We start from the raw sequence: 27276 nt of genomic DNA, 5'->3' as shown, positions 1-27276 counted from the left end.
CAAAAATAAATCCATTCTGAAGACTAACCAGCACGTGTCTCACACCTTTAGCTGCAGAAAATAAAGTAGAGGATGGTAAGCAGTTGGTTTATATTGTGGGACAAATAAGCACCATTCTTTGTGTCAGTATGCTTTCAGAATACGAAGGTTTACATATCAGAGAAAGAAGAACTTCAATAATATTTTCAGGGAAATGTCCATAAGAAGAGAGATCACAGGATTTCAAGTGACTGTCAGCTTTTTTCCAACAGGGCCTTTTTAAGCAGAGCTATCGTAAGGTCAATATGTGACTAGCATGCTAATTTTTGTCTATCGGCTTCTCACTAAATGAGTCAGTTCTATTGGCTGTAAGCATTCACTGGTTCATCCAATGCCTCCATTCCATTAACATCCTCATGCTTCATAGAACCTACTGGGCTTCCTAACAAGGCTTCAGAATCGTACGCGTCCTGGAGGTAATTTTTGGGAACCATACTCTGCTAAAGCCACAATGCATCAAACTCTCACAAAAGATCAATAAATTTAATCTTTTATTAAAAAAAATAAGATTGAAATATGCAAAGCATTGTAGGGCATATAAGAACAGTAAACAAAAGGAAATAAATAATGGAGACAGTTTGGTTGGTGGCAACCAAATTATTTGGTTTGACTTTTAAGGTTTGGGTGTATTTTTTTTTAATTTTCAACTGTAGCAAAATACACATAATTTAAAAATTTAGCACCTCATCTGTTTTTAAGTGTACATTCAGTACAGTCAAGTATATTCATATTTTTGGGCAACCGATCTCCAGAACTATTTCACCTTGCAAAATTCAGCCCTTGGCAACCACCTTTGCACTTTCTGTGTCTATGAATTGGACTGCTTTAGACAAAATTCATATAAGTGGAATCATACAATATCTGTTAACTTACACATTTTCATATATTTTTATTAACCTAATTTTCCATGAATTAGAGTAATTTCTTAAAGTACTCTTTACTTCCTTGTTATCTTTGTTAAATCCTTCTTCCCACTGAATGGAATTTGCATGTTCCTTCTTTTTTCTTAAGCTTGATAGAGTGATCTATTATTTCTTTAAAAAAAAAACTCAAATTACATCTCACCTTTTTTTCATTATTTTCTAATTTCTGATTTTATATTTTCTTCTCCTCTTATTCTTTTGTTATTTATTTTATTGGTTTTTTTGGTAACTTTTCAATTGGAACTCCTTAGAAAATTTATTTTCATTCTTCTTCATTAATAAAAGCATTTAAGACTGTGGACTGATCTCTGGCTTTGATTCAAAGCTGATTCAAAGTTTTGACTACTTTCCTTAACCTGTAATGTGTGTTTTCACTTGTATTATTCCCCCCCAAAGACTTCATTTTATCTTGATTTCCATTTTGATCCAAAATAATTTAGACATGTATGTGTGTTCTATACATACCCATTTTTCAATCAGTTGCAGTCAATTAACTAGAAATTAATTTCTAGTTTTATTTTTTGATCATAAAATAGTTTCTCTTTTAGGAAGTTTTATTAAGGTTCTGTGTAGTCTTTTGTTTGTGGTTCTAGTCTTCTGGGAGGAATCCAGTATTTTCTGGAAATAAATGCACAGTTTAAGGACTTTTGATGGCATCCAGTTATGTAGCTTGCATAGAAGCAGGGTGGAGTCCCTGAAGGAAGATGCCCTGTCAGCCTGCAGACAGTGGGGTCAGGAAAATGTGGGGAGGGAGGTGGTAGGGCTGTTGCTTAGCAACACTGAGAACTCAGGTCCAATAAGAGGCCCATATGGATCTGACTTAGTAGAGACTTAGAGGTTGTCTAGTCTAGTTAGGAAAGGATGCTACTGGATACTTGAAGGCCTTGAAGCTGTGGCTTCAAGCTTGGTTTCCATCCATATGTAAGTGGGAATCACAAAAGGTCTCTAAGCAGCCCAGTCAGTTCTCAAGTATATGTTGTTGTTGTTTACTCACTAAGTTGTGTCCCACTCTTTGCAGCCCCATGGACTGCAGCACACTAGGCTCCTCTGTCTTCCACTGTCTCCCAGAGTTTGCTCAAATTCATGTCCATTGAGTTGATGATGCCATCCAACCATCTCATCCTCTGCCACCTCCTTTGTTTTGCCTTCAGTCTTTCCCAGCACAACGGGTTTTTCCAGTGAGTCGGCTCTTCATTCACATCAGGTGGCCAGAATATCAGAGCTTCAGTATTCCCTTTAAACGATCGGCTTTTTTGAGTTAGAGAAAAAACAAAGAGACAAGAAATATACATATGAATTTTTCCCCACAGATGCTTTCAAATTGCTGTGTGGGTGTTACAGAACATCTGTTTTGTTCATTTATTGCCACGACGATGAACGGTAAAACATACAGTTAGCAAGTATGCCACACATGCGCAGTGGTTTTGTTTCCCAGAGCCCATGGGAGACAGTGCTACCTGATTCCAAGAGCCTTTCTGGATGAACTCAAGGCAAACCTCTGAATTCTTCTCAACACACTGATCAGCTGACAGTGTAGTCACTGTCAACTGATCAGTGTTGTCATGCAAGATGAACCTGTTGGCTTCCCACCGTAGAGCCTAATGAAACTTCAGAACCAGGACCTTTAAAAACCTCTGCTCCATGAATTGTTGTCGTTCAGTCTCTCAGTCGTGTCTGACTCTTTGCGACCCCATGGACTACAGCAGGCCAGGCTTCCCTGTCCTTCACCATCTCCTGGAGCTTGCTCAAACTAATCTCCATTGAGTTGGTGATGCCATCCAACCATCTAGTCCTCTGTCATCCCTTCTCCTCCTGCCTTCAATTTTTCCCAGCATCAGGGTCTTTTCAAATGAGTCAGCTCTTCGCATCAGATGGCCAAAGTATTGGAGTTTCAGCTTTATCATCAGTCCTTCCAATGAGTATTCAGGATTGATTTCCTGCAGTATTCACTGGTTTGATCTCCTTGCTGTCCAAGGGACTCTCAAGAGTCTTGTCCAACAGCATGGTTCAAAAGCATCAGTTTTCAGCATTCAGCTTTCTTTGTAGTCCAACTCTCACATCCATACATGACTACTGGAAAAACCATAAGTGAAGTTGCTCAGTCATGTCCAACTCTTTGTGACCCCATGGACAGTAGCCTACCAGGCTCCTCCATCCATAGGATTTTCCAGGCAAGAGTACTAGAGTGGGTTGCCATTTCCTTCTCCAGAGGATCTTCCTGACCCAGGGGTCAAACCTGGGTCTTCCATGTTGCAGGCAGACACTATACCATCTAAGATACTTTGACTATATGGACCTTTGTTGGCAAAGTAATGTCTCTGCTCTTTAATATGCATCTAGGTTGGTCATAGCTTTCCTTCCAAGGTGGCTCCGTGAATATCCCTCTTAAAATGTATTCTTCGCATGTAAATGAAATATTCAGTTGGTTTTCTCAGATTTGCATTGGCATTTAGATCTCTTTCTAAGGCTGTTTTTCCCCAAAGAAGCAGAGTTTATCACTTCTTGAAAGTTACTTTAAACTGTGTGGGAAATAATAAAATAACAGAACCACACTGCGTTTGGCTGCTGGACATTTTCTCCTCAGCAGAATGGTTTGTTCCGCACAGCTATGTTCACATCCAGGATGTAACAAAATGGTAAATCATGCTTTAAAGCATAGCCTCTGGAGCCGTAGGGTCCTGAGTTGGGGTCCTGGCTGTACCACTTGTTACTGTGTAATGTGGGCCTGTTCCTGAATCTCTGGGCCTCAGATTCCTCAGCTGAAAAATGACTATGAAAATAGTGCCTTAAGTATGTGGTTGTTACTAGGATCAGTGAGTGTTCAAAGGTCTGACAGATAAATGATCGTGATACTAGTTTTTTATTACATAATAATTATATATTATATAACAGTAATAGGGGCAGTCTTAGGTCACAGTTAAGAACATGGACTCTGGGAGTTAAAATGTCTCTATCTTTCAAGAAAATATATCGTTTATACTCCTCCATGAGAGCAAATGCACTGTACGTTCCTGAGTACGTCATTCCTAAGAAACAGTGATTTTGTAGATGGTGAGGAAAGTTGCATGGTCCAGGGTGCTCCAGATTCTACCTACATCTGTGTTCTTGACAGTCACTCAGAGAAACCCGTGTCTCCCAGAGACCTCCTTCCCTCTTCCCTCTTCAGCACGTTAAAAAGGAGATGTACTTTGAAAAATTCATTAAATTTCAATGAAAAATAATGTTTAGGTTATTAGCATATAATCCTGGAAAATGCACTAATCTATTTTGCTTCCTTAGGGTGGGTGGATTAATTTACTGTGGCCACTGTAACAGATTACCATAAATTTAGTGGCTTAAGATAACCCAGATGTATTATCTTTACAATTTAGAGGTCAGAAGTGGGTCTCACTGAGCTAAAATTAAAGTGTCATCAGGGTGGCTTCTGGTGGCTCTGACTGCTGGAAGTTGCCCACATTCTTTAGCTTGTGGTCCCCTTCCGTCTTCAGAACCAGCAATAGCCGGTCACGTCTTCCTCATGCTGTGTCCCTCTGGCCTTGACTCTCTGCTCCTTGTGTATTTAGACCCTGTGATTACACTGGGCCCATCCAGTTCATCCACAATAATCTCCTTTTTTAAAGGTCAGCTGGTTAGTAATCTCAGCGTCATATGCAAACTTAATTTCCCTTTGCCATGTTACCGAATATATTTACAAGTTACTGGACTTAGGTTGTGATCCTCTTTGGGAAGGGCCATTATTCTGCCTGCCACAGAAGGGAAATAGGTATGTAACACATGCCCTGTCCATTAGGCCAATGAGTAGAGTATTCTGCTCCTTACTCTGCCAGTCACTATCTATTGCAACAGAACATTGTGTCTTCTTGTGTCTATTCAGCCTCTCATTTTTAAAAATTGATTCCTTTGGCTTTTCTTTAATATTTGTTTATTTATTTGGCTGTGCTGAGTCTTAGTTGCAGCACGTGAACTCTTAGTTGCAGCATGTGGGATCTAGTTCCCTGACTAGGGATTGAACCTGGGGCCTCCTGTATTGGGAGCTCGAAGTCTTGCCACTGGACTACCAGGGAAGTCCTAGCCTTCTCATTCTTACAGTGAGGAGGACAATGTAGGTTGTATACGGTCAAAACAGGATGAGTTAAAGCTTTACTGTGATTTGTTCCTGACAGTGGTTTTATCATTTATTGTTCTAGGAAGAAAAAATGAAAATGCCTGTAAAGGAGCTCCTAAGACCTGTTCTTTACTAGATAAATTCCCTGAGACAACAGGATGCCGAAGAGGACAGGTACCAAGAATGTTTTCATTTCTGGGGAGGACACAGTCAGTTATCAGGAGAATAAATGGAAATGCTGATGTTTACGAAGAAATGGTCATTTTCTTTGACCCACTGAATGTCTCTTCTTTCACTCGCATTTTAATGAAACAATTTCATGGCCTTGACGGCAGCATTGAGAATGGAAAATGTTCACTGTTTATAGCTGTGTGGGAAATGGGAGTCCTTATTTTTAGTTCCTTTACAAAGAAATAGGATGAGAACATAAATTCTGAGTGCTGTGATGGCTCTAATCAAAATTGACAGTAATTTTGTACTGTTGCTTTAATTTAGTGGTTCTCCCACACCTTGATAAGGGGATGAACAGGGGTTATGTTTTCTGTGCAGATCAAATATTCCATTATGCACCCGGGAACCCATGTGTGGCCGCACACGGGACCCACGAACTGTAGGCTCCGAATGCACCTGGGCTTGGTGATTCCCAAGGAAGGCTGCAAGATCCGATGCGCCAACGAGACCAGGTATGCTCCCCCCATCATTTTCTGTCTATTTCATCACCTCTGACAATGGATGCTCATTACAGCAAAGCTACATTCAGGTGGATTATTTCCCTTCCTTTGTGACTAAAGGGGCTTCCCTGGTGGCTCAGAGGTTAAAGCATCTGCCTGCAATGTGGGAGACCTCAGTTCGATCTCTGGGTAGGAAAGATCCCCTGGAGAAGGAAATGGCAACCCACTCCAGTATTCTTGCTTGGAGAATCCCATAAACGGAGGAGCCTGGCGGGCTACAGTCCATGGGGTTGCAAAGAGTCGGACATGACTGAGCGACTTCACTTTCACTTTCATTTCACTTTGTGACTGAAATAGACTAGGGTTAGAGGTATTAATCCAACTTCATTAGACTGTGTGCTTTCTGTTGATCAGAAAGTGAAAGAAAAAAGTGAAAGTGTTTGTTTGCTCAGTCGTGTTTGACTCTTTGAGACCCCATGGATCGTAGCCCACCAGACTCCTCTGTCCATGGGATTCTCCAGGCAAGAATACTGGAGTGGGTTGCCATGCCCTCCTTCAGGGGATCTTCCCAACCCAGGAATCCAACCTGAGTCTCCCATATTATGGGCAGATTCTTTACCATCTGAGCCACCAGGGAACCCCCCTGTTGATCAGAGATACTCCCCAGTTCTAGGGCGGCCCTCCTTCATCATTTCTCCCCAGATCACTCTCGTCTGGTTGATGAGCCATCTTGCTTCTCTTTCTAGGTGGACAAATCTACATTCGGAGTCAGCTAACTTATCAGCTTGTCAGAGTCAGCTAAGCCCTATACACAAGACACATTGTGTTCATGCTTTACAGTTTAAACTGTTCATCAATACAAAGAGTCTCCTTCCTGAAGCAAACACCTGGTGATATTTGTGTCTTGCTGTAGAGGACACAGCATGGCACAATGGCTGCCTTTTCAAATCCCAGCTCTGCCAGCTAATCCTGTGCAACCTTGGCTGGTTACTTAATCCCCTGCAGCTTCAGTCTCCTTACTTATCAAATTGGCAGTGATGCTATCTACTCTGCAGGATTGTTGTCCAGATTAGACTAAATAATGCATACAAGGCACTTAGCCTGGGGACTGTCCCAAGCAGGGGAAGGGTGACTGTTCAAGCAGCTTCTTTTGATGCTTTATTCTAGTCCTGATCCTATTACTCTGATCCCCTGGAATGCCTATCTTTTCACCCATCCAAAATAAACACACTACTAAGATCCAATTTCATTCCAGAAAAGGAACCTCTTCTTTGACTTCTTAGAGTAGGTACAGGGTATGTTGTCAGTGATCCTGTTCTTTATCTCCATTGCTGTACTGTGCTTAGTTGTTCAGTCATGTCCCACTCTTGGTGACCCCACGGACTGTAGCCCATCTGGCTCCTCTGTCCATGGGGATTCTCCAGGCAAGAATACTGGAGTGGATTGCCATGCCCTCCTCCAGGGGATCTTCCCAACCCAGGGACTGAACCCAGGTCTCCTGCATTCCAGGCAGATTCTTTACCATCTGAGCCACCAGGGAATTGCTTTTATTTATTAATTATTGATTGATTATTATTTATTTATTATTATTATTGCTTTTATTAATTAGTGCATATTAATCTAATCTCTGGAACTGAGCTGTAAGTGCCTGGAGGGCAGAAACCAGGTTATTATCTTCTTACCCATTTCTCAGGACCCTTAGTGGAGGTCTGATGGAGAGGTGTTCGGGAGTGTGCAGGTCATTCCTTTGGTTGTTGGCACACACCCGCCAGCCCAGACCTGGTGCAGTAGCACCCAGTGCTGAGGGGGATTCCACGATGACTCAAGTTGGGGTCTTACCCTACCAGGGTGTCCAATCAGGGAGCTAACACAGCTCAAAAGTCAGGAGTCATAAGAGAGGATAAGGATGCTGCAGGTGGTCAGTGGACAGGCAGCCAGCTCATTTGCCACTGAGACTTGGGAACTTTGACAGAGAAAAAGTGAAACTGTTAGTCACTCAGTCGTGTCCAACTCTGCAACCCCATAGACTATAGCCCACCAGGCTCCTGTGTCCATGGGATTTCCTAAGCAGGTGGTATATTTTACAAATTTATAGTGATATTAAAAAGTGTTTGCCACTCGCTCCTCCCGGCAAACTCTCATTGGATCTGGAGGCGAATTTTTGGAGGATGGACTGTTTCATCTGTCTTGTCCCTGAGGAGTTTTGAAGCATTAGTGTCCTTCCTCCATCTCATCATTGTGGGTCAGCATCCTTCTCCATGTCCTTATTGTACTTGTTTTATGTTGCGTTACATTCTCATCCTTTGTAATCCTTAACTCAAGGGTGGTTGGGTCAGGCTAAATATTTCATTACAAAGAGTGTTTTTCATGAGCAAAATGGATCAACTGACATTAAAACACTGTGCAAGGCTGCTAGTGAAAATAGCTAAAGAGCTGAAAGCAGGGTCAGTTTATAAACTCTGAGGACAGAAAGACTGTAATATGAAATCTGGAAGTTTCACGCTGTTATTGTGGTAGTAACATTGGCATGGAAACAGAAGCACACATACCGAGAAATCGGGCTTCCTTGTGCTCAGCAACAGGAAGCAATTTTTCAGAGCTTCTCAACTTTTGAAAGAGTGGCAATTTGTGCGTCACAGTTCTCAGGTATTAATAATCACACTGCTGTTTCCTCAGTGTTTTGCAATTCCTTCTAGCATGCATCTGTGTTTAAAGGTTCCATCACTGCAGAACATAGCACTTTTTATCTGGACATAAGCTCGCAGGTATGCAATCTTCTATCATGACAAATAAAATTATCATTTAAAATGAATAATGCTTTCCGTTGGCAAAACTGATGCATGCTCCTGCTATGTAATTTAAAAAACACAAATACAAAAAAAGAAAAGAAATAATTATTTTTGATCTCAGTACTCAGAGATATTGTCCAGATGCTTATCCGTGTCTATATATGTGTATTCATAAGGAGGAAGCACATAGTGATTATAGACATTGTGCTTTCTATGTGCCAGGCACTCTGCATACATTCACTTAATAACCTTCACAACAACCCTGCGTACCCGGGATGATTAACATCTCTATTTTTCAGCTGAGGCGAAAGTGAGAGTGACAGTGTTAGTTGCTTAGTCGTGTCAGACTCTTTGCAGCCCCATGGACTGTAGCCCACCAGACTCCTCTGCTCAGGCAGGAATACTGGAGTGGGTAGCCATTTCCTTTTCCAGGGGATCTTCCCCTCCCAGGGATTGAACCCGCATTTCCTACATTGCAGGCAGTTTCATTACTGACTGAGCCACCAGGGCCCAAAGTCACATGACCGGAGTTCAAATCCTGGCGTTCCGTCTTATGCAGTGTAACTTTAGGCAGCTCACATGACCTCACTAAGCCTCACTTTCCTCCTGTAAAATGGGGAGAATAAAACTATGTCTTGGTGTGGTTTTGAGTATTACAGTAATCCATATAAATAAATGCATTCAGAGCTGTATTTCGGAGAAGGCAATGGCACCCCACTCCAGTACTCTTGCCTGGAAAATCCCATGTATGGAGGAGCCTGGTAGGCTGCAGTCCGTGGGGTCGCTAAGAGTCGGACATGACTGAGCAACTTCACTTTCACTTTTCACCTTCATGCATTGGAGAAGGTAATGGCAACCCACTCCAGTGTTCTTGCCTGGAGAATCCCAGGGATGAGTGAGCCTGATGGGCTGCCGTCTATGGGGTCACACACAGTTGGACACGACTGAAGCGACTTAGCAGCAGCAGCAGCAGAGCTGTATTTACAGTGTGTGATGTGATAGAATGCACTCAGTATTTTTGAGCTTCTATTGTACCCATCTCTGATTGCTGCAGAAACGGGGGCTTGTGCCCCTCACATTCCCAGGAGTGAGACCAAGTCTCCTGGAATCATCAGAGGTGGTCCTTAGAACCTGCAGCATGCACTCTGATGGGGGTGGGGTCGGGGCCCTGAGGAGCTGAAAGTGGGGAGGGAGATGGAAGTCAGCGGAGGATGTGGGGGCCAGGGCTGATGAAGGGATGGTAAGAAACAGACAGGGTCTGCAGTTTGATAGGCCTGGGGCTGGGAGGGATGCTGGGTCGGGGGTGCAGCCAGACACCGCAGGTAGCCACCCCCTCTTTTCCTCCTTTTGCTTCCCTGCCCCCTCACCTCCGATGTGGGAGAAAGGGCAGAGAGGCATCCCAGCTCTGTGGCCTCATGAAGTTTCTCTCCATCTTTCCTTTCTTTCTCCTCCCTTCTTGGCTTTCTTAGCCCTCTGCTACCTGGTGACCCAGGACCAAGAGGAGGAAGTCAGAGGTTATATAGAAAGGCTGCACAGGGGCTGGTCAGCAGGGCAGAAGCCCCCAGCCACCTGGAGGGGCCCCTGTGGCAGCCTGGCCAAAACTGGGCTCCCCAGGAGGATGTAGAGAGATACCCTGGGGGAAGGTATATATAGAACCTATTGGGAAAAGAACTTCTTTGTCAAGTTTGCCGTCTTTTATTGAAATTAATGTTTTGACTTTAAACAAAACAGCAAATACCATACCCATTTTTCAAAGGACAGTGTTGTGAAATATATCCTATAAAGTGTAATGTGAAGACTAAAGTCCTAGTCGACAGCTTGACTCAGAGAATTATGAGAATTTCCATGCTGCAAGGAGACTTGAAGGCCATCTGGTCCACCCACATCATTGCACAGATGGGGAAACTGAGGCCCATGGATGACATGCTTGTCACAGCAACATGGCTAGTTGGCAGGGTCAAAACAAGGACACAGATGTCCTAGTTTCAGAAAAGTGCTGTCTCCTGTTAGATAGAGATGATGGATAGATTGATGGGTGGATGGGTGGATTGATGGAAAGATAGGTAGATAGATAGATAGATAGATGACAGATGGGCAAGCAAAGAAGGTATGTGTGTATATATTCTGTCTACATATATTAGGAGGAGAGAATCAGCCATAATGCAGTTTTACATTTCAATTCCATATGTGCCAGGATTTCCAATGCAGTCAGAACCTGTGGGGTTTCAGTGAATCAAGATTAATAAGAGCTGTGTTCAGTTCAGTTCAGTTCAGTTGCTCAGTCATGTCCAACTCTTTGCGACCCCCTGAATCGCAGCACGCCAGGCCTCCCTGTCCATCACCAACTCCCGGAGTTTACCCAAACTCAAGTTCATCGAGTTGGTGATGCCATCCAGCCATCTCATTCTCTGTCATCCCCTTCTCCTCTTGCCCCCAACCCCTCCCAGCATCAAGGTCTTTTCCAATGAGTCAGCTCTTCACATGAGGTAGCCAAAGTATTGGAGTTTCAGCTTCAGCATCATTCCTTCCAATGAACACCCAGGACTGATCTCCTTTAGGACGGACTGGTTGGATCTCCTTGCAGTCCAAGGGACTCTCAAGAGTCTCCTCCAACACCACAGTTCAAAAGCATTAATTCTTCGGTGCTCAGCTTTCTTCACAGTCCTCTCACATCCATACACGACCACTGGAAAAACCATAGCCTTGACTAGACGGACCTTTGTTGGCAAAGTAACGTCTCTGCTTTTTAATATGAGCTGTGTTACAGCAGCCTTATTCCTGAGCTCTTGGACCCTTTTCTGTATTCCACTCAGCTTACTGAAATACCTTGCCGGGAACGTTAGCATAACAGCTGTAGGCACTGGGATGTTCCCTAGAACCATGATCTGGGGCTAGCGGTCTGGCTGTAATGAATCAAGCCTAGTGCCTTTCTGCTGCTTCCACAACAGCACAATGTCACTGCAGGCATCTGAACTGGATTTCGTGTGAAAAAACACTCTGCTGGAAAATTAGAACCATGTCATGTGTGTATCTCAGAACCTTTTGGAAAGATCACTGAGATATGATCTATACAATTTTTAGATGGAAGACTCTGTAAGCTCTTCATATCATTATTTAGCATTATTAATGTTGATGGTAATTCTATGACAAAATTATAGTTATTAGGCATGTGCTCCCACCATTATACTATTATCATTAATTACAATAATTTAAGAAACTGAGGAATTACGTAATGTTGGTTTATCTTGTGACCAGATATTTTTCTATCTTTTGGCAAACCAGGGAGAGACATTCTCCTCATAGTAGTGAGTAATTCTAAAAGTAAGCCGAGGCAGGTGTCTGAAGAGTGGGTGCAGTCCCCCCACCTCCCTCCTGCCTTCCTGAAACCTCAGAGGAAGGCTAGGTGAGGGCCTCCAAGAAGCCTTCTTCCCAAACCTGCTCGTAAAACCTTTTCCCTAAAGGCCTCTTCCCATGTCACAAATTGAGCATAAATTGTATGTGGTGGCTCAGATGATAAAGAATCTGCCTGCAATGCAGGAGATGCACGTTCAGTCCCTGGGTCAGGAAGATCCCCCGGAGAAGGGCATGGCTATGCACTCTAGTATTCTTGCCTGGAGAATTCCCTGGACAGAGGAACCTGGCAGGCTACAATCCGTAGGGTCGCAAAGATACATGACTGCGTGACTAACATAAATTGTACGAGGTGGAGATTTGCTCTCGAAGCAAGTGGGCTGGAAAAACTCTTTTCTTTTCATTACAATGAGAGTCTTTGTTTTCCATTCAGAAGAGATCTAAAGACCTTTTGACATCTTGGTGTTCTGTTTCTTTTTGTTCTGGAAAACCCTCATCTGTTCCCAGATAGGTGACGTATCTTTTGATGAACCGAAGTCACTTCAGTTGGCAGTCACTTGAATGGGATTTTATTGTCCTTTCCAATTAGGGCTGCACTTTTAGTCATTTTAGCTTTCATAAGTGATTGAATTTTTTTAACATATTCGGAAGGAATCTACATTTAAGAATCTACATTAAGTAACTGAGTATCTTTGTTGTTTTCTGGGAAAATATCTGAAAGAAAATGACAAGGCAAATATAATAAATCTAATAGAATTTTATGACCTTAACGGACTCCAAACCCCTTGGAATACCTCCCAGATTTCTTGTTTAAGAAACTGTTTAATCAATGGTTTACTCTCATCCATATTTAGCCTAAAATATCTGCAAAACCACAAACCAGTGCTAACTTAAGTTCCACATTTATAGGTACTGGTTCCGTGAATGAACCAGCCAGCGCATCCCAACACTAAAAAGCTTTTCCCAATTTACAAGCAATTTAAGTTAATGAATGGAATGCTTGAAGATTTTCTCACATTGAGCATGCCTAAATCTTTGACTTTCTCATACCTATCGTAATCTAGGGAAAGTGTCATTTTGTGCAAACTTAGAATGTTCTATTTAGTTGATTTAATTACATGCAGTACTATGGCTACTGTGAGCAACGCCTCTGTGAACATGAATGTACTGTTTCTGGTTTTTGCACGCCCTTCTCCCGTGTCTTTTGTTATACCTGGATGGGACTCCAGTGGAACTCTGAACCTATTTAAACTCTCTACCACTCAATAAATGTTGAGAATTACTTGTCATCCCCACAGGAATTGTATCTCGCAGATTGTTTTAGAGCTTTTTATTATCACGCGCCCTCGTAAGTTTTCAGTTTTCTCAAACACGGTTAAATGACTCATAGGGAGTGAAGCCAACATAATTCTGAATTTATATGAATTTGACTACTCTAGGTGCCACCTGTAAGTGGAATCATACAATATTTGTCCTTGTGTGAGTGGCTTATTTCACTTAGCGTAATGGCCTAGAGGTTCATCCATGTTGTAGCATTGTCAGATTTCTCTTCTCTCTTAAGGCTGAGGAATATCCCATTGTATGTAGCTAAATGTTTATTTATCCATTCATCTGCCAGCGGGCATGGGGGTTGCTCCCGCCTTATGGCTACTGTGAGCAGCATCTCTGTGAACATGAATGTACTGTTTTTGCTTTTTGCATGCCATTCCCCCCCCCTGCCCCATGTCTTTTGTTATACTTGGATGGGACTCCAGGGAAACTCTTTGAACCTTTAGAGGAATTGAATCAAAGAGCTAAGCAACTCATTTGGTGAGTGCAAGATTTTAGGGTAGATGTGTGAGACAGCACATGAGGTGTTCTGCACAAGAGGATACCATTGTTATCCAACCTAAAGGGACTTTTAACTTGCAAATGATTATTACTTTATTTTTATTTATAATTTTATTTATGTATTTACTTTTGGTTATGCTGGATCTTCATTGCTTTGCGAGCTTTTCTCTAGTTGTGGCGAGTAGGGGCTACTCTCTAGTTGCACTGCATGGGCTGTTCATTGCAATGGCTTCTCTTGTCTCAGAGTATGGGTTCTAGCGCACTCAGGCACATGGGCTCCTGGGCTTTAGAACTACATGCTCAGTAGTTGAGTCATGCGGGATCTTTTTGTTGCGATACTCAGACTCTCTAGTTGTGTTGCGAGGGCTCAATAGTCGTGGCACTCGGATTTAGTTGCTCTGAGGCACATGGAATCTTCCTGGACCAGGGGTTGAACCCAGGTCGCTTGCATTGCAAGATGGATTCTTTTTTTTTTTAATATAAATTTATTTGTTTTAATTGGAGGTTAATTACAATATTGTATTGGTTTTGCCATACATCAACATGAATCTGCCACGGGTATACACGTGTTCCCCATTCTGAACCCCCCTCCCACCTCCCTCTCCGTACCATCCCTCTGGGTCATCCCAGTCCACCAGCCCCAAGCAAGGTGGATTCTTGCATGGAGGCATTGACTGAGAGGTCACCTCAGTAATGAGCTGGTGGGGCACATGTCTGAGTGCTTGCCGAAATAAAGAAGCCTTGCCTAGGCTTGTACCAAGAATAAGTTTAGTTTTAACTCCAGTCCCCTGCCCTGTGTACATCTTCAGTGCTGAGCACTGAAACTTGATGTTCACGGGAAGAATCCTGAAATTGTTTCTTAGTCACCAGTGAAAGAACACATTCTGTGTTCTACTTTTTGTTGTTGCTGTTCAGTCGGTAAGTCATGTCCAACTCTTTGTGACCCCATGGACTGCAGCACACCAGGCTTCCCTGTCCTCCACTATCTTCTGGAGTTTGCTCAAATTCATGTCCGCTGAGTTGGTGATGCTATCTAACCATCTCTTCCTTTGTCACCCCCTTCTCCTCCTGCCCTCAATCTTTCCCAGCATCAGGCATCTTTCCAGTGAGTTGACTGTTTGCATCAGGTGGCTAAAGTATTGGAGCTTCAGCATCAGTCCTTGATTTCCTTTAGGATTGACTGGTTTGATCTCCTCACAGCCCGTGTATCCACTTACCTGGTCCTATTGCAGAGGTTGTCATCAGAGGCCCTTCCTGAACACAGCCATGGGTGGATCCTCAGGCAACTGAGTCACACACTGATGTGCTTTTCTGTTCCAGGATGTGGGAAGAAGGCAAGGTGCTCATCTTTGACGACTCCTTTGAACACGAGGTGTGGCAGGATGCCGCGTCTTTCCGGCTCATCTTCATTGTGGATGTGTGGCACCCTGAGCTGACACCCCATCAGAGACGCAGCCTTCCTGCAATTTAGCATTCTGTGCAGGCTCAGGACACACTGGAGAGAGACCACCTTTTTGGTTCAGTCTCCTTGGATGTGGGCATAGACCTTCAAACACCACAGCCCTTAATTCTCTTGATTTGCAGCCTGAAAAATTCTAAACCTCCTCCCAGGGATGGAAAACACTAAAGGGAATATCTGCCTCACTGCAATTCTTATAGAAAATACCTGCCGTATTTCATCCATAACAGCCCCCATCTGATGCCTGGATTCCAGGTGAACCCGATAGCTTCTACCTTGCCGGCCAAAGATATTTTTTTCTCTTAGAATAGGGGGAATCAGTATTAATGAGAATACGTGTAGAAACTGTGAATGGATTGCTTTAGTTTGTAATTTTTCTATGCAACTATATTTTTCTAGGGTAGCTAGATGGTTTATCATCACACACCACTACTTTTTTGTTGAGTTTAATGACAAGCTGCATAAATACTTCTGTTTAATGGTAACTTTCCCAGTGAACTCAGACATCCCTATTTTAATTATTTTTAGTAAAAGGCACTCATGAAAAAAAAATTATGTTTTCCTAATACAAAGCTGAGAGACATAATTATGCCAATGTCTGATGAACCGTACTGCTCCCCACCCATTGAGTCTCTTTGCTTTTTAGTCTTCATTAAGAGCTGGAGTCTTAATTTTTCTTCTCACTCTGTGAATGGCAGAAATACTGACAAAAATGGTATTTCTTTCTAAGAGGAACTTTTTACACTGAAAAAGGACCTGGAGTCATTTTATATTTAGTTATAACAATGACACGTGTAAATTTTTTTAATGACAAATATCAGGCATTGTGGGGAAGAAAACAAAAATTTCTCCAAGTGAGAATTTTCTCTTGGGATTAGCTCGATGGGGGGCTGCTAGGATCTCTGACTTCCGGCCTCTTTGCATGTATAAAACCGGACTGGAATCCAGAGTGTCTTCTACTTTGGATCCTTGTGAATGAGAAGGTCTTTGAAAGGATTCCTATCACAACTTTGCAAAATTAAGAAGGATGACAGAGTGGAAGGCCAAAAATGCCCGGATGTCTGTTCTGGGTATAGGATGTCAAAACTGTTTCCTCTTTGCAGTTGTTCAAAAGACTCTGACATCTCCCTGGCTTGAGAAACTTCTGCCATTTAAACTTCACTTTGAGGTGTCAATTATTATTGACCATTTCATTTTAAAATTTGCCATTGCTTAGAAGGAACAGTTGCCTACTTGTTCCAAAGATGACCACATCATTAGTTTAGTGGAATATTAATGCATTAAATTTTGTGTGTTTTAAACCAAAGCTAACTAGAAATGTTAGCTATAAGAATGTAATGATATTCATGCACTGAATTTTAAGCCAATATGAACAAAAATGCTAAAGAAATGACATACAGGTTACCATGCACAGGGAGGAAAATTCACTTGTGTTTTCTTTTCCATTGAAGGACAAAGAAGGTTGCTTTCTTTATATCATCAAAAGAGAAAACAAAACAGTTCTTTAAAATGCTATTGGACTGCTTTTGCTTGTCCTTAAGGATATTAGCTTCCCTTTGAAGAGTCTATAAAATATTTGTCTTGTTTCCTTCTGTTTTGCCAATGCTGAAAAATCTCTCTAAAATAGATGAAGAAGCATTTGAGGAAAATCAGAGTGAACTACCAAAGTCTGGAAGGAAAAGCAAACGCTTGAAAAATAAAAGGGATTTGTGTCCTTCAGTATTTATTGAACAGAAGAAAGGACTGACAAAGGACAATGCACTCTAGTGCTCGCGCGGCAACATTCATGTCACTTACTGAATTGGGTTCTTGTATGTATATTGTATACACATAAAGAAATTCAAAGTAGCAGTTGTCACTGTTGAACCATCATCTTACATTCATTTAATGAAATCATGGAATAGAGTTAAAAACAATTTCTTAACTTAATAATTATAATATGGTATTTAAAATCAGGTCACTACAGTAGGATTCTAAATATCGCCAATTGGAAAGCCAGAATTATTATTACTGTTGCAAAATGTTCGGCAATAATTGACTCCAGTAGCATTTTAAACACTTGGATCCCACAACTGTTTCATAAACTCAAGTAATAAAATGGGTTTTCTAATTTGCTTTAATTCTTCATCATTCCTCAATATGTTGTGGTATATAAGAAAAGTCACTGCATTGGTAGAATTATTTCAGTATTAGTATCTTGTTATTTGAAGTGTCTACACAAAATGAATTGGTTTTATTTATACTGTGATGCAATTGATTGGGAAATATTTTAAATTCTATTTCAATTTTATTTCAAGAGTGGAATACAAAAATCACTTCTGTTATCATTTCCTACCAGGAGAAAAAAATTAAAACACTAGATCTATTGAGAAAGAGATGTGATAAATTATCAAAATTAGTAATAATATCTACTGAGGATGATTATGGCCAGTTGAATCACCTCTTACCTTTGAAATTTTTTAGCCAACAAATTGACCCTCCCAAATACTTAAAGTGTAAAATCATGTTTTACTGCTCATTATCAACTATTAAGTATTTTTTCTTTGACACTGAGCACCAACTGGTCATAGTAATGAAGGCCCATGTCATGCGAATGGCTGGGAGAATAAGAGATAGAGCTAAAAACATACAACTGGTTTGGGGAAACATGGCACAGATAAGGATATCATATGCTATGATATCTGTTTATTTTTATCTAGTTTCCTTTGAATGGATAGCTGGGGACTCCATTTCTAAGGAAAATAAATAAATAAAATGATCTTTGGCATTTCATCCTGCATTCCACGTCTTCTCTTATTTTCAGTTCTTGTATATTTAGCCATCCTTAAAGATCTTCCTCCAAGTTTGATACCTACCCCCTTAACAACAGCCAGGTCCATCCTTTGCACCTTTAACTGATTGCAGGAGGGAGGTGGGGGGACGTACTGGGTGTGTAATGCTTTTGTAGCACTTTTCTTGCCGTAGTGACCTAAGTGAGGCAACTTGAAAAGATTCATTAACCACTGACATGTAGTTTCAACATAACCCCCTACCCTCTGGAGACATACATTCCTTGTGGGAAGCCACATCGCTGAGATGAAATAGTCATATTTCAATTTGTGTGTCTTTGTTTCAAATTAGCTCATGATAATCAGCTGGTGGCCTCATCAAAGATGTGACATTAAAATCATTTTTGCAGGATATCAAAACAAACAAACTCTGCAAATAGCCAGACCTACAAGAGCATGCTCTTAGGCTGAACAATTTGAGATTGGGTGCTGGTGATGAGGTCAAAGAAAATAACTCAATGTAGGAATGAAGATTACCGGAGATACTATTGTCTTGGGGCTTTGCACTACATTAAACTTGAAAATTGTGTCTGCACAGTTTAAATTCTTATGGATCTACTTGGAAATGCACTTAATTTTAAACTGCAAAAACTGGAGAGCATCTCTTCAAAGCCTCAGAGAAATCTTTGTCCTAATGAGGTGTGTGCCTCAGATTTAGTTTTTCTCTTTTCAACTCATTTAATACATAAATATGGGGTGGGGGAGTCTTGTTTCCATGACTACCTTGCTTCATCCTCCAATTCCCTCATTGAAAAACAAAAATGCATCTCTCAAGTCTTTGTTCAACTTTGGCTGCTCAGACCAATGGCTGGTGACAGTCATTACTGGGTGGCAGGAGAGGAGGCCCTTGTGTCGAGCCGAACGCTTCCTCGTGGCTGATACCACTGAGATGTGGTGACGTCGGGAGCACGGGGTGGCTCGGGGTTCAGTCCAGAGCCAGGAGTGGCTGGGTGTTCTCATTCTCTCCCTTCTCCTCATGTTTCAGAGTCCCAGCTTCTACCACAGACTGAGATCTAATAATAGGGGAAGGAAAAAGATCTGATTACAGACAATTCATGGTGCTAGCTATTTTGGAATCTTGGAGGGCCTTCAGACTTCATGGATCCCTGATTAAGCAAGACGCTCAACTATACAACTACTCCCGCTTGTGTATCTGTTTTCCTTGCTTTTGTGTCTTCTACATCACGTTTTTAGGGAACCAAGCATCTTGGAATTTCCTCTGTAGGGATCTCCTTTTGATAAAACAAACACACGTTCTAGCCACAATTCCGCCCCTTTGTCTAAACATTCTGTGGATCTTAAGATGTATAAAGTCTCATAAATTTTGTTGGATTTTTTATGTTTCAAAATACTTTTGAGAGCCTTTGTCTCACGGTCATAAGAAACTGTCATATATGGTGTTAATAGCACAAGATGTAGAATCAGGCTGTAAATGTATCCTTGGCTCCTTAATGACTGAGGAGTCTTGGGGAAGTTCTTAGAACTCTGGACCTTGGTTTTCTCATCTGTAAAACAGAGCTATTACCTGTTACCTGCAGGTAGCTATTACCTACCTCCCAGAGTTGTTAAGAAGGACTAAAACTAATATTAAACGTAAAGCATTTGGCATGTAATTGTAGTCAAAACTTATGGAGCACTCTATTATTACCAATATTGCAATAATGTCAGTGATCTTTAGTTTCTGATGTGTCCTTTTATACTGGAGTAATAATTTCTTGTGTTTATAACCCAGATTGAAATTATTTTCCAACTTTATAGAGAGAAGATTATAAGAGCTATGCACACAGTAAACATTCAATCAACGTTCATATACTAAAAAGAAAAAGCCACTCAAAACATTAAGAAAATGATTGAAGTGGGTTATTCAAATAAGCAAGATGTACAAGTAAGTGCAGTAAATGGGTAACTCAGTACACCTGAGTTTCCCAAACTCGCCACATTCTGAGTCTTCAGGACCATCCCTTGACTAACTCTTTTAAACCCCTGGAGTATCCTGCCTGATAAAGTGTCTTTGTACACTTGAGGCTTTGGGTCATGATATATGGTTTATTTTAACAATGTGATTAATGATAAATGTCTATTTTTGTATGCCTGGACTTTGGGAAACAGCCTTTCAATTTGACCTCCTGTTGGGGGAGGTTGAGGAGCTGAAGACCAAGTAGCTAAGGTCAGTCACACATGCTCTGCTTGCCTGTGTGACAAACCAAGATACCAAGACATGGGTGAGTTTCTCTGGTTGATGACACGTTGCCTGTGTTGTCTGTCACGTGTCATTGCTGAGAAAATTAGGATCTGTCTGTGACTCCAGTGGGAGGAAAACTGGAAGCTTGCAACTGCTCCAGAGGACCTGGACTCCACCAGTGCACCTTTTCCCTTTGCTGACTTTGATCTGTATTCTTTTGCTGTAATAAACCATAATTGTGAGTATAACCACATTTCTGTGAGTCCTTCAAGCAGATGATCACATCTGGGGATGGTCTTGAGGACCTCAAGCATGATATATAATAACGCGAATGTTTGTTGTCTGTGTACCTGGTATAGTTGTAACCTCTTTACATGTATGAAGTTACTTCATTTTCATACCCTTAAGGAGTGGTGCTATTATTGCTTCCATTCTGGGGTGGGAAAAATCTAAGGTAACAACAACAACAAAAAGAAGTAACATAGGAAAAGCAACACAAATAGAGAATGGAGAACAAGACAGGTTTATCACCGTCACAGTATTCTTGGTCTGCCTAACACTGCAGCAATATTTAGCTGCTCTAAATGTCAGTCTAGTCCAACTTTAGGAGCCAAGCCTAAACCTTTCAAAATGAACTGGATTTGATTGCTCCTGGTACAGGGAGAGAAGCCCCAGGTAGTAGTATATTTCAGCTGCCTTATACATTGCCTACATATTTCTCTCTTTGCTTTAGTTAAAGGCTGTGTGTGTGGTGTGTGCACGCACACACACTCCCACACAAGTGTAGCGGGGTGGGCAGTGGAGGTAATAGATTTATATAAAAAGCAGAAAAGCCAAAAACCCAGAAGGTTCTCTGAGGGATGGGATGGGGTCGGGGGGGAGGTGGGAGGGAAGTCAGGATAGGGAACACATGTACACCCATGGCTGATTCATGTGAATGTATGGCAAAAACCACCACAATATTGTAAAGTAACTAGCCTCCAATTAAAATAAATAAATAAATAAAACTGGAAAACAGGAATACAACTGCCCATACCGGCCACCTCCATCCAGCACCTTGGACAGCTGCCTAACCACTTTTCCCTACAGGCCCTGGTGAAAATGGAGGATATTAATGGCCAGTCCACTTTAGAGATGCTAAGCTGTATTTCTCACTCATGCCACTTGGCTTTGTTTTACAGCATGGCAAGAGAATCACAGCCACAGAATTAGAAAGGACCTTAGAGACCCACTAGATGAACCCACAGGAAATATTAAGTAAGATGCCATGCAGTTTCTTGTTGAATATATCTGACTTAAGAAATCTATTCCTCCATACTCCTGGAGGAGCAACTCTGCTAGAAAGCTTTTTCTTACAATGAACTAAAACCTGTCTTTTTGCAACTTTTATATACTGTTCCTGGTTTTGTCTGCTGGAATCACCAGAATATGTATAATCCATCCAATCCACATAACAGCCCTTAAAATATTTGTCGAGTGCCTTCTAGACCTCTCTCTGCTCCCACTAAAACTAACCGAATTCCTCTTGAGCCTTCAAGATTTCTAGAACTTAACTGCTCTCCTGCCTCTCTTCACCACCTGCTTTCCCACAGGATGTCACTTCAAAAAAGAATGAAATTATTGCTTCCTTCTTTTTCTTTTTTGTATGCTCCTCTTGAAGCATAGAAAATGCACCTAAAATTGCCTTAGCCTTTCTGGAACTCAATAAAGCCAAGGGAAATTTTAGCTATATTTACACATGCTGCTGTTAAGTCATTTCTCTCCCATCTTGAAAGTACATGGTTGAATATTTCATCTTTTTTTAATTTGGCTCATATTACCACTGTATCTCTATCCTTTTGGATCTAGAAATGTGTTACCCATCCAAATTATTGTCTGTGATTCTCATGAGTAGTGGATTTGTTTTTAAACTTTTCCTTCCCCTGTTTTGGAAGCCACCCTGGGAAAAAAAATATCACCAAATTCTCAAATATTGAACTTTCAAACAAAAATCACTTATTGCCACTAACTCATGGTAATAAAGGCTTCCCTGGTGGCTCAGCAGTAAAGAAGCCACCTGCAAATGCAGGAGATGCAGAGACATGGGTTCAGTTCCTGGACCAGGAAGATCCCCTGAAGGAGGAAACAGCAACCCACTCAAGTATTCTTGCCTGGAAAATCCCATGAACAGAGAAGCCTGGCAGGCTACAGGCCATGGAATAAAGAGTCAGACACAACTGAGTGACTAAAGAACAAAAACAACACCGCAAAGAAACAAGGCATAAGCGACACAGAAGGTCATGTGCTCTGTGATAGGAGAGTTTTCAGGCCCTTTAGACCAAATAATTAGCATAAAGTAAATAAAGAGTTAAATGGCTAAAGATTGTTCATGTATGGTAAGAAATGTTTGTGAATGTCATAGCTAGGGACTGTGAGAACATGTTCAGAAATACTCATTCTTTAGTGGAAATACTGCTTTGATTACCCAGTCATAGACTATAAGAAATGGAACTTGAAGTGGTCCATTTTCAGGACAAAGTAGCTGGCCTTGGGTGGAGAATTATTAACAAATGGTTTTTCACCAACAGCTAGCTAGCTTCATCTTGGAAAATTACTGGCAAGCTAGTCTACCCATGGACCAGCCCTAAGCTAACAGGATGTTTGGGAAGGGAGAAATATGGACTTAGGATGGGAAGGGAGAAGAAGAATACGCTATGAGACTTGGGTGACGTCCTAGAAGATTGTAGCCCCAGAGTACTAAGCCAGTGAGGGACTGGGGAGGGGTCTGCTTGCCAGGGAATAAAAGTGCTTGCTGTAACTGTCCCGGGTGTGCCTGCCCACCAGACACCCAACCTTGTAAGACTGTCCGTTAAAGTCTCCCTTTCACTGTGCTTTGTGTCTCTGAGTCTACCCCTTGGTTTTGGGCAAGTGAACGTGTTTCTCGCATAGACCCATAGATAGGTATGGGGTCACTGTGATCAACACTCTGAGAACAGGGTCTCAGGTATTGGAGTGGGAAGCAGGCATCATCTCTTTTTCATCTCTAAAGAAAAAGAAGAGAGGAAAAGCTATCATTCGCATAGTGACATCGCTCATAGGCCTCATTCGGATGCCTCTTCCCGTCACTTGGCATCAGATTTGGATCTGTTGACTTAAAAAGTATTCACAACTTAGAAGTTAAGAGTTATGTTTTATTCAGCAGGGAATTTTTAGGACTTCAAGCCCGGGAGGCAGCATCTCAAGTAACCTTGAGAGAAGTGCTTCAAGGAGGTGGTGGGGGTGGGGGTCAGCACGGAGCCAGGTTATACAGAATTTTTGCAACAAAGGGCAGGCAGTCTGAATGTTGAAAGATGATTGTTAACTAAAGAAAACCAGGTATCTCAAGTCAAGGAATTCAGCGCTTTTCTATGTGTGGGAAGATGCAAGAGTCTGGACTCACTGAAGTCATTCTTTTGATATGCACTTCAGGTATCTTGGGCGGTTTCCTGGGTTTTCATATCCTGAGTTTCCTCAGGACTCATCATAGGAAGTGACTGCAGTCTGATGTTTGCAAGATAGCAGGTATTCATTCCTTCCTGAGTTCCTTCAGGGCTCACCAGCTCACTGATGATGACTACGATATCCTTTGTTTACTGATATGGCAGAAAACATTCCACTTCTCAGATCTATGTGGAATGTTTTAAATATTTGTACTGACAGTGGGGACTCAGGATGCTAGGTTTCTTATCTCAGCCAATAAATTGTCTTGGCTGAGTGGTGGGTAACAATTGAACAGCCCTAAGGCATTGAGCATGAGGAACTAAACACAGTTTTTTGCTTTTGTTTTATTTTCTTGTTTGCATTTTCCCTGATTGAGAAGGGGACCAGAGCGTCTTTACTTTCAGTGTGACATAATTCCATTTACCTGGTCACAAAATGAGCATTTGATATAAGGAACACATTCTATCATGAAATATTTGAAACTCATTGGAAAAACAGAAAGCATATGTTGCCTTTTTTCAAAATCTAGCATAAATAAAGCAAAGAGAAACACCCGTTTTAAATCTTGCCCTCTGTCCATTTAGCTGAGTCACAGTACTCTCTGGGAAAAATGTTGAACTGTTCACTGATAAAAACATCTCTGCCACTCATAAAGAGCAAGTTCAGGAACTGTGCATTAACCATGGAGGAACCACTTGCCTTGTGGTTTTTTGCCCAGATCACGTTAGTGGTAATCTCCCAACTTGTTGGCTTTGCCTTCACCCAAGAAGATGAACACTTCTGCTAAAATAAACATTTCAGTCTTTTCTCATGGGTCCTCTTTCCAACACTGAAAGCCAGCTTAACCTCAAAGGTAAGCTGGGGAGTTACAGGAGCTATTTCAGCCTTCATAACAATGGCTTCGTTCTTGCCTTGATAGTTGCCACATTTTGTTTTCCTGCTATTATATCCTCCACCCCCACCCTCCTCCATTCACTCTACCTTTCTTCTTTCTACTTTCCCCTTTTCCTCTCCAAAATTTGGAAGTTTCCTCACTGCATGTCATCAAATATCTATAACCATGCTTTTAATTTTTACTGCTTCCAAAGGCATTTACCTTTCACATGGGAAATAGATTGGGAAACAGTGAAAACAGTGTCAGACTTTATTTTGGGGGGCTCCAAAATCACTGCAGATGGTGATTGCACCCATGAAATTAAAAGACGCTTACTCCTTGGAAGGAAAGTTATAACCAACCTAGATAGCATATTAAAAAGCAGAGATATTACTTTGCCAACAAAGGGCCATCTAGTCAAGGCTATGGTTTTTCCAGTGGTCATGTATGGATGTGAGAGTTGGACTGTGAAGAAAGCTGAGCACCGAAGAATTGATGCTTTTGAACTGTGATGTTGGAGAAGACTCTTGAGAGTCCTTTGGAGTGCAGGGAGAATCAATCAGTCCATCCTAAAGGAGACCAGTCCTGGGTGTTCATTGGAAGGACTGATGCTGAGGCTGAAACTCCAATACTTTGGCGACCTCATGTGAAGAGTTGACTCATTGGAAAAGACTCTGAGGCTGAGAGGGGTTGGGGGCAGGAGGAGAAGGGGACAACAGAGGATGAGATGGCTGGATGGCATCACTGACTCGATGCACGTGAGTTTGGGTGAACTCTGGGAATCGATTATGGACAAGGAGGCCTGGCGTGCTGTGATTCATGGGATTGCAAAGAGTCGGACACGACTGAGCGACTGAACTGAGCTGAACTGAATATTCTAGTATACCTGTGTTAGCACTTCTAACCAGAAACAGTGAGGCTTTTTAAAAGATATTTTTAAAGATGTCTCTAATTCTACTCAACCTCTATTTCTTCCTGTAAGTTCCTGCCTGGACTTGAATGATGGCTCCACCACTGGCTTTGTGGTCTTGGGCAAATTTGACCCCCTCATGTGTAAAATGAAAGTATGATAGTGCCCACAACATGGGAGGTGGGGATAAGGAGAACTAGATGAATTACAAATTGAAAGTGTCTAGCCCAGGGTCAGCCTGATACATGTGTACCTTCGTTTTTACCTAGTGCTATTCTTCCTCATTTGCAGATAAGAAAATTAAGGTCTGGAATATTTAGTTCATCTACACTTCGAGTTACAAAGCATGAATTCAACTCCAAGTTCCCAAAAGCCTCATTGTTAAATTTACAAGAGAGAACTGTGTGTCCTGATGTATCATGTGACCTGAGACTAAATGCAGACTAAGATTTGAGAATGGATAAAGACTAATATTTTAAAAATTCAAAATAAGTGATGAGACTGCTCCACATGAAAGCTATTATTATTTTATCTTATATCTTATAACTTTTCGAAGTAACCCAGAAGTTTCCACCTGCTGAACAATTATTTATGTAGATTTCAATGCATCTATTTGTAGTTGTTTTCCATGATGTGAAGCAATATGGATTTTCTTTCTGCTATAATGCCTTCAATAATATCCTTAATGTGGAGTCTTAAAGAATAATCATAAGACATATATTCTGTTGAGCTACCAAACTCTTCAATGTTAGAATGATACTTGTAGGCAATATGATACAATTAAAATTCATGGAACCAGATCAATAAATCATAAATCAACAAATCATTTTTTAACAGTTAGCCTAAGTATTTCTCATGTAAAGCAGCAAAGCCTTTCTCTATCAAAGTGAAGAAATAAGAAATAAACCTCCCTTGACTATGACAATACAATTTGCCATAACTTACTGAAATATAAAGAAATCAATGGAAGAAAAATAAATATTCTATATCTTTTTAAGTGAACTATTTTTAGAGTGAGTCCAACAATTCAGCTTTTGCCTAAATGCATTGTAACTTGAATTCAAGTGTATAATGTATTTCTATTTAACCATGATAGTACCAATCTTAGAGCAAGGAAGAAAGAGCCAAGAGAAACACATGTGCCTTCAGAAAGGATGGAAATTGGGCTCACATGTAAATAGGTCTAAAGCAACACTGTCTAACACAGAGCCCTCAGCACATGTGCCCACTGAGGAATTGAAACTGGATCGGTCTTAGCTGAGATATTGAGATAGACTGTAAAGACGCTGTATGCATGGGATTCCAAAGACAGCATGAAAAAAAAAAAGTAAAATATCTCACTAACACTTTTTAAATTATATTGAAATCATAATTTTGTATACATGGGGTTGGGCTTCCTTGGTGGCTCAGGGATGAATAATCTACCTGCCAATGCAGGAGACATGGGTTCAATCCCTGGTCCAGGAAGATCCCTTGGAGAAGGAAATGACTACCCACTCCAGCATTCTTGCCTGGGAAATCCCATCGACAGAGGAGCCTGGTGGTGTGGCAAAGAATCAGACACAGCTTTAGGACCAAGCAACAACAATTTTGGTTAAATAAAACTTATTATTGGAATTAATTTCACTTGTTTCTCTCTTTACTTGTAATGTGGCTACAAGATAACTTAAAATTCTATGTGTGGCTCACGTTATTTCTATCGGACAGTGCTAGTCTAAGGCTTCGTTCCCTCCATCAGGCTTGTGGCTGAACCAGAGTGATATACTCGCCCTCATTTAGAATTTCACAGTCATCCCAAACAACCACAGAAACATTATGAATTGTCACCACCAATATTCAGTGTGCTGAGTTATTTT

The 27276-nt window shown here is 41.4% G+C and overlaps 2 protein-coding genes across 3 annotated transcripts in view; one reads left to right on the top strand and one right to left on the bottom strand.

Moving 5' to 3' along the window:
- ASPH (aspartate beta-hydroxylase) overlaps window positions 1–17939 on the top strand; it is a 191595-nt gene extending 173656 nt beyond the window's left edge. For both annotated transcript variants that reach the window (XM_069600088.1, XM_069600089.1), the window contains exons 23-25: window positions 5150–5241; window positions 5617–5750; window positions 15029–17939. In XM_069600088.1, coding sequence (XP_069456189.1) covers window positions 5150–5241; window positions 5617–5750; window positions 15029–15179 — 377 coding nt within the window. In that variant the 3' untranslated portion in view covers window positions 15180–17939. The remainder of the gene's footprint in view (window positions 1–5149; window positions 5242–5616; window positions 5751–15028) is intronic.
- CLVS1 (clavesin 1) overlaps window positions 16874–27276 on the bottom strand; it is a 150105-nt gene continuing 139702 nt past the window's right edge. Inside the window, exon 5 of the mRNA XM_069600093.1 lies at window positions 16874–19008. Coding sequence (XP_069456194.1) covers window positions 18921–19008 — 88 coding nt within the window. The 3' untranslated portion in view covers window positions 16874–18920. The remainder of the gene's footprint in view (window positions 19009–27276) is intronic.

This window comes from Ovis canadensis, chromosome 9 (assembly GCF_042477335.2).
Source record: "Ovis canadensis isolate MfBH-ARS-UI-01 breed Bighorn chromosome 9, ARS-UI_OviCan_v2, whole genome shotgun sequence".
NCBI classification, from domain to species: domain Eukaryota; kingdom Metazoa; phylum Chordata; class Mammalia; order Artiodactyla; family Bovidae; genus Ovis; species Ovis canadensis.
This window is presented reverse-complemented; position numbering and strand designations above follow the sequence as displayed.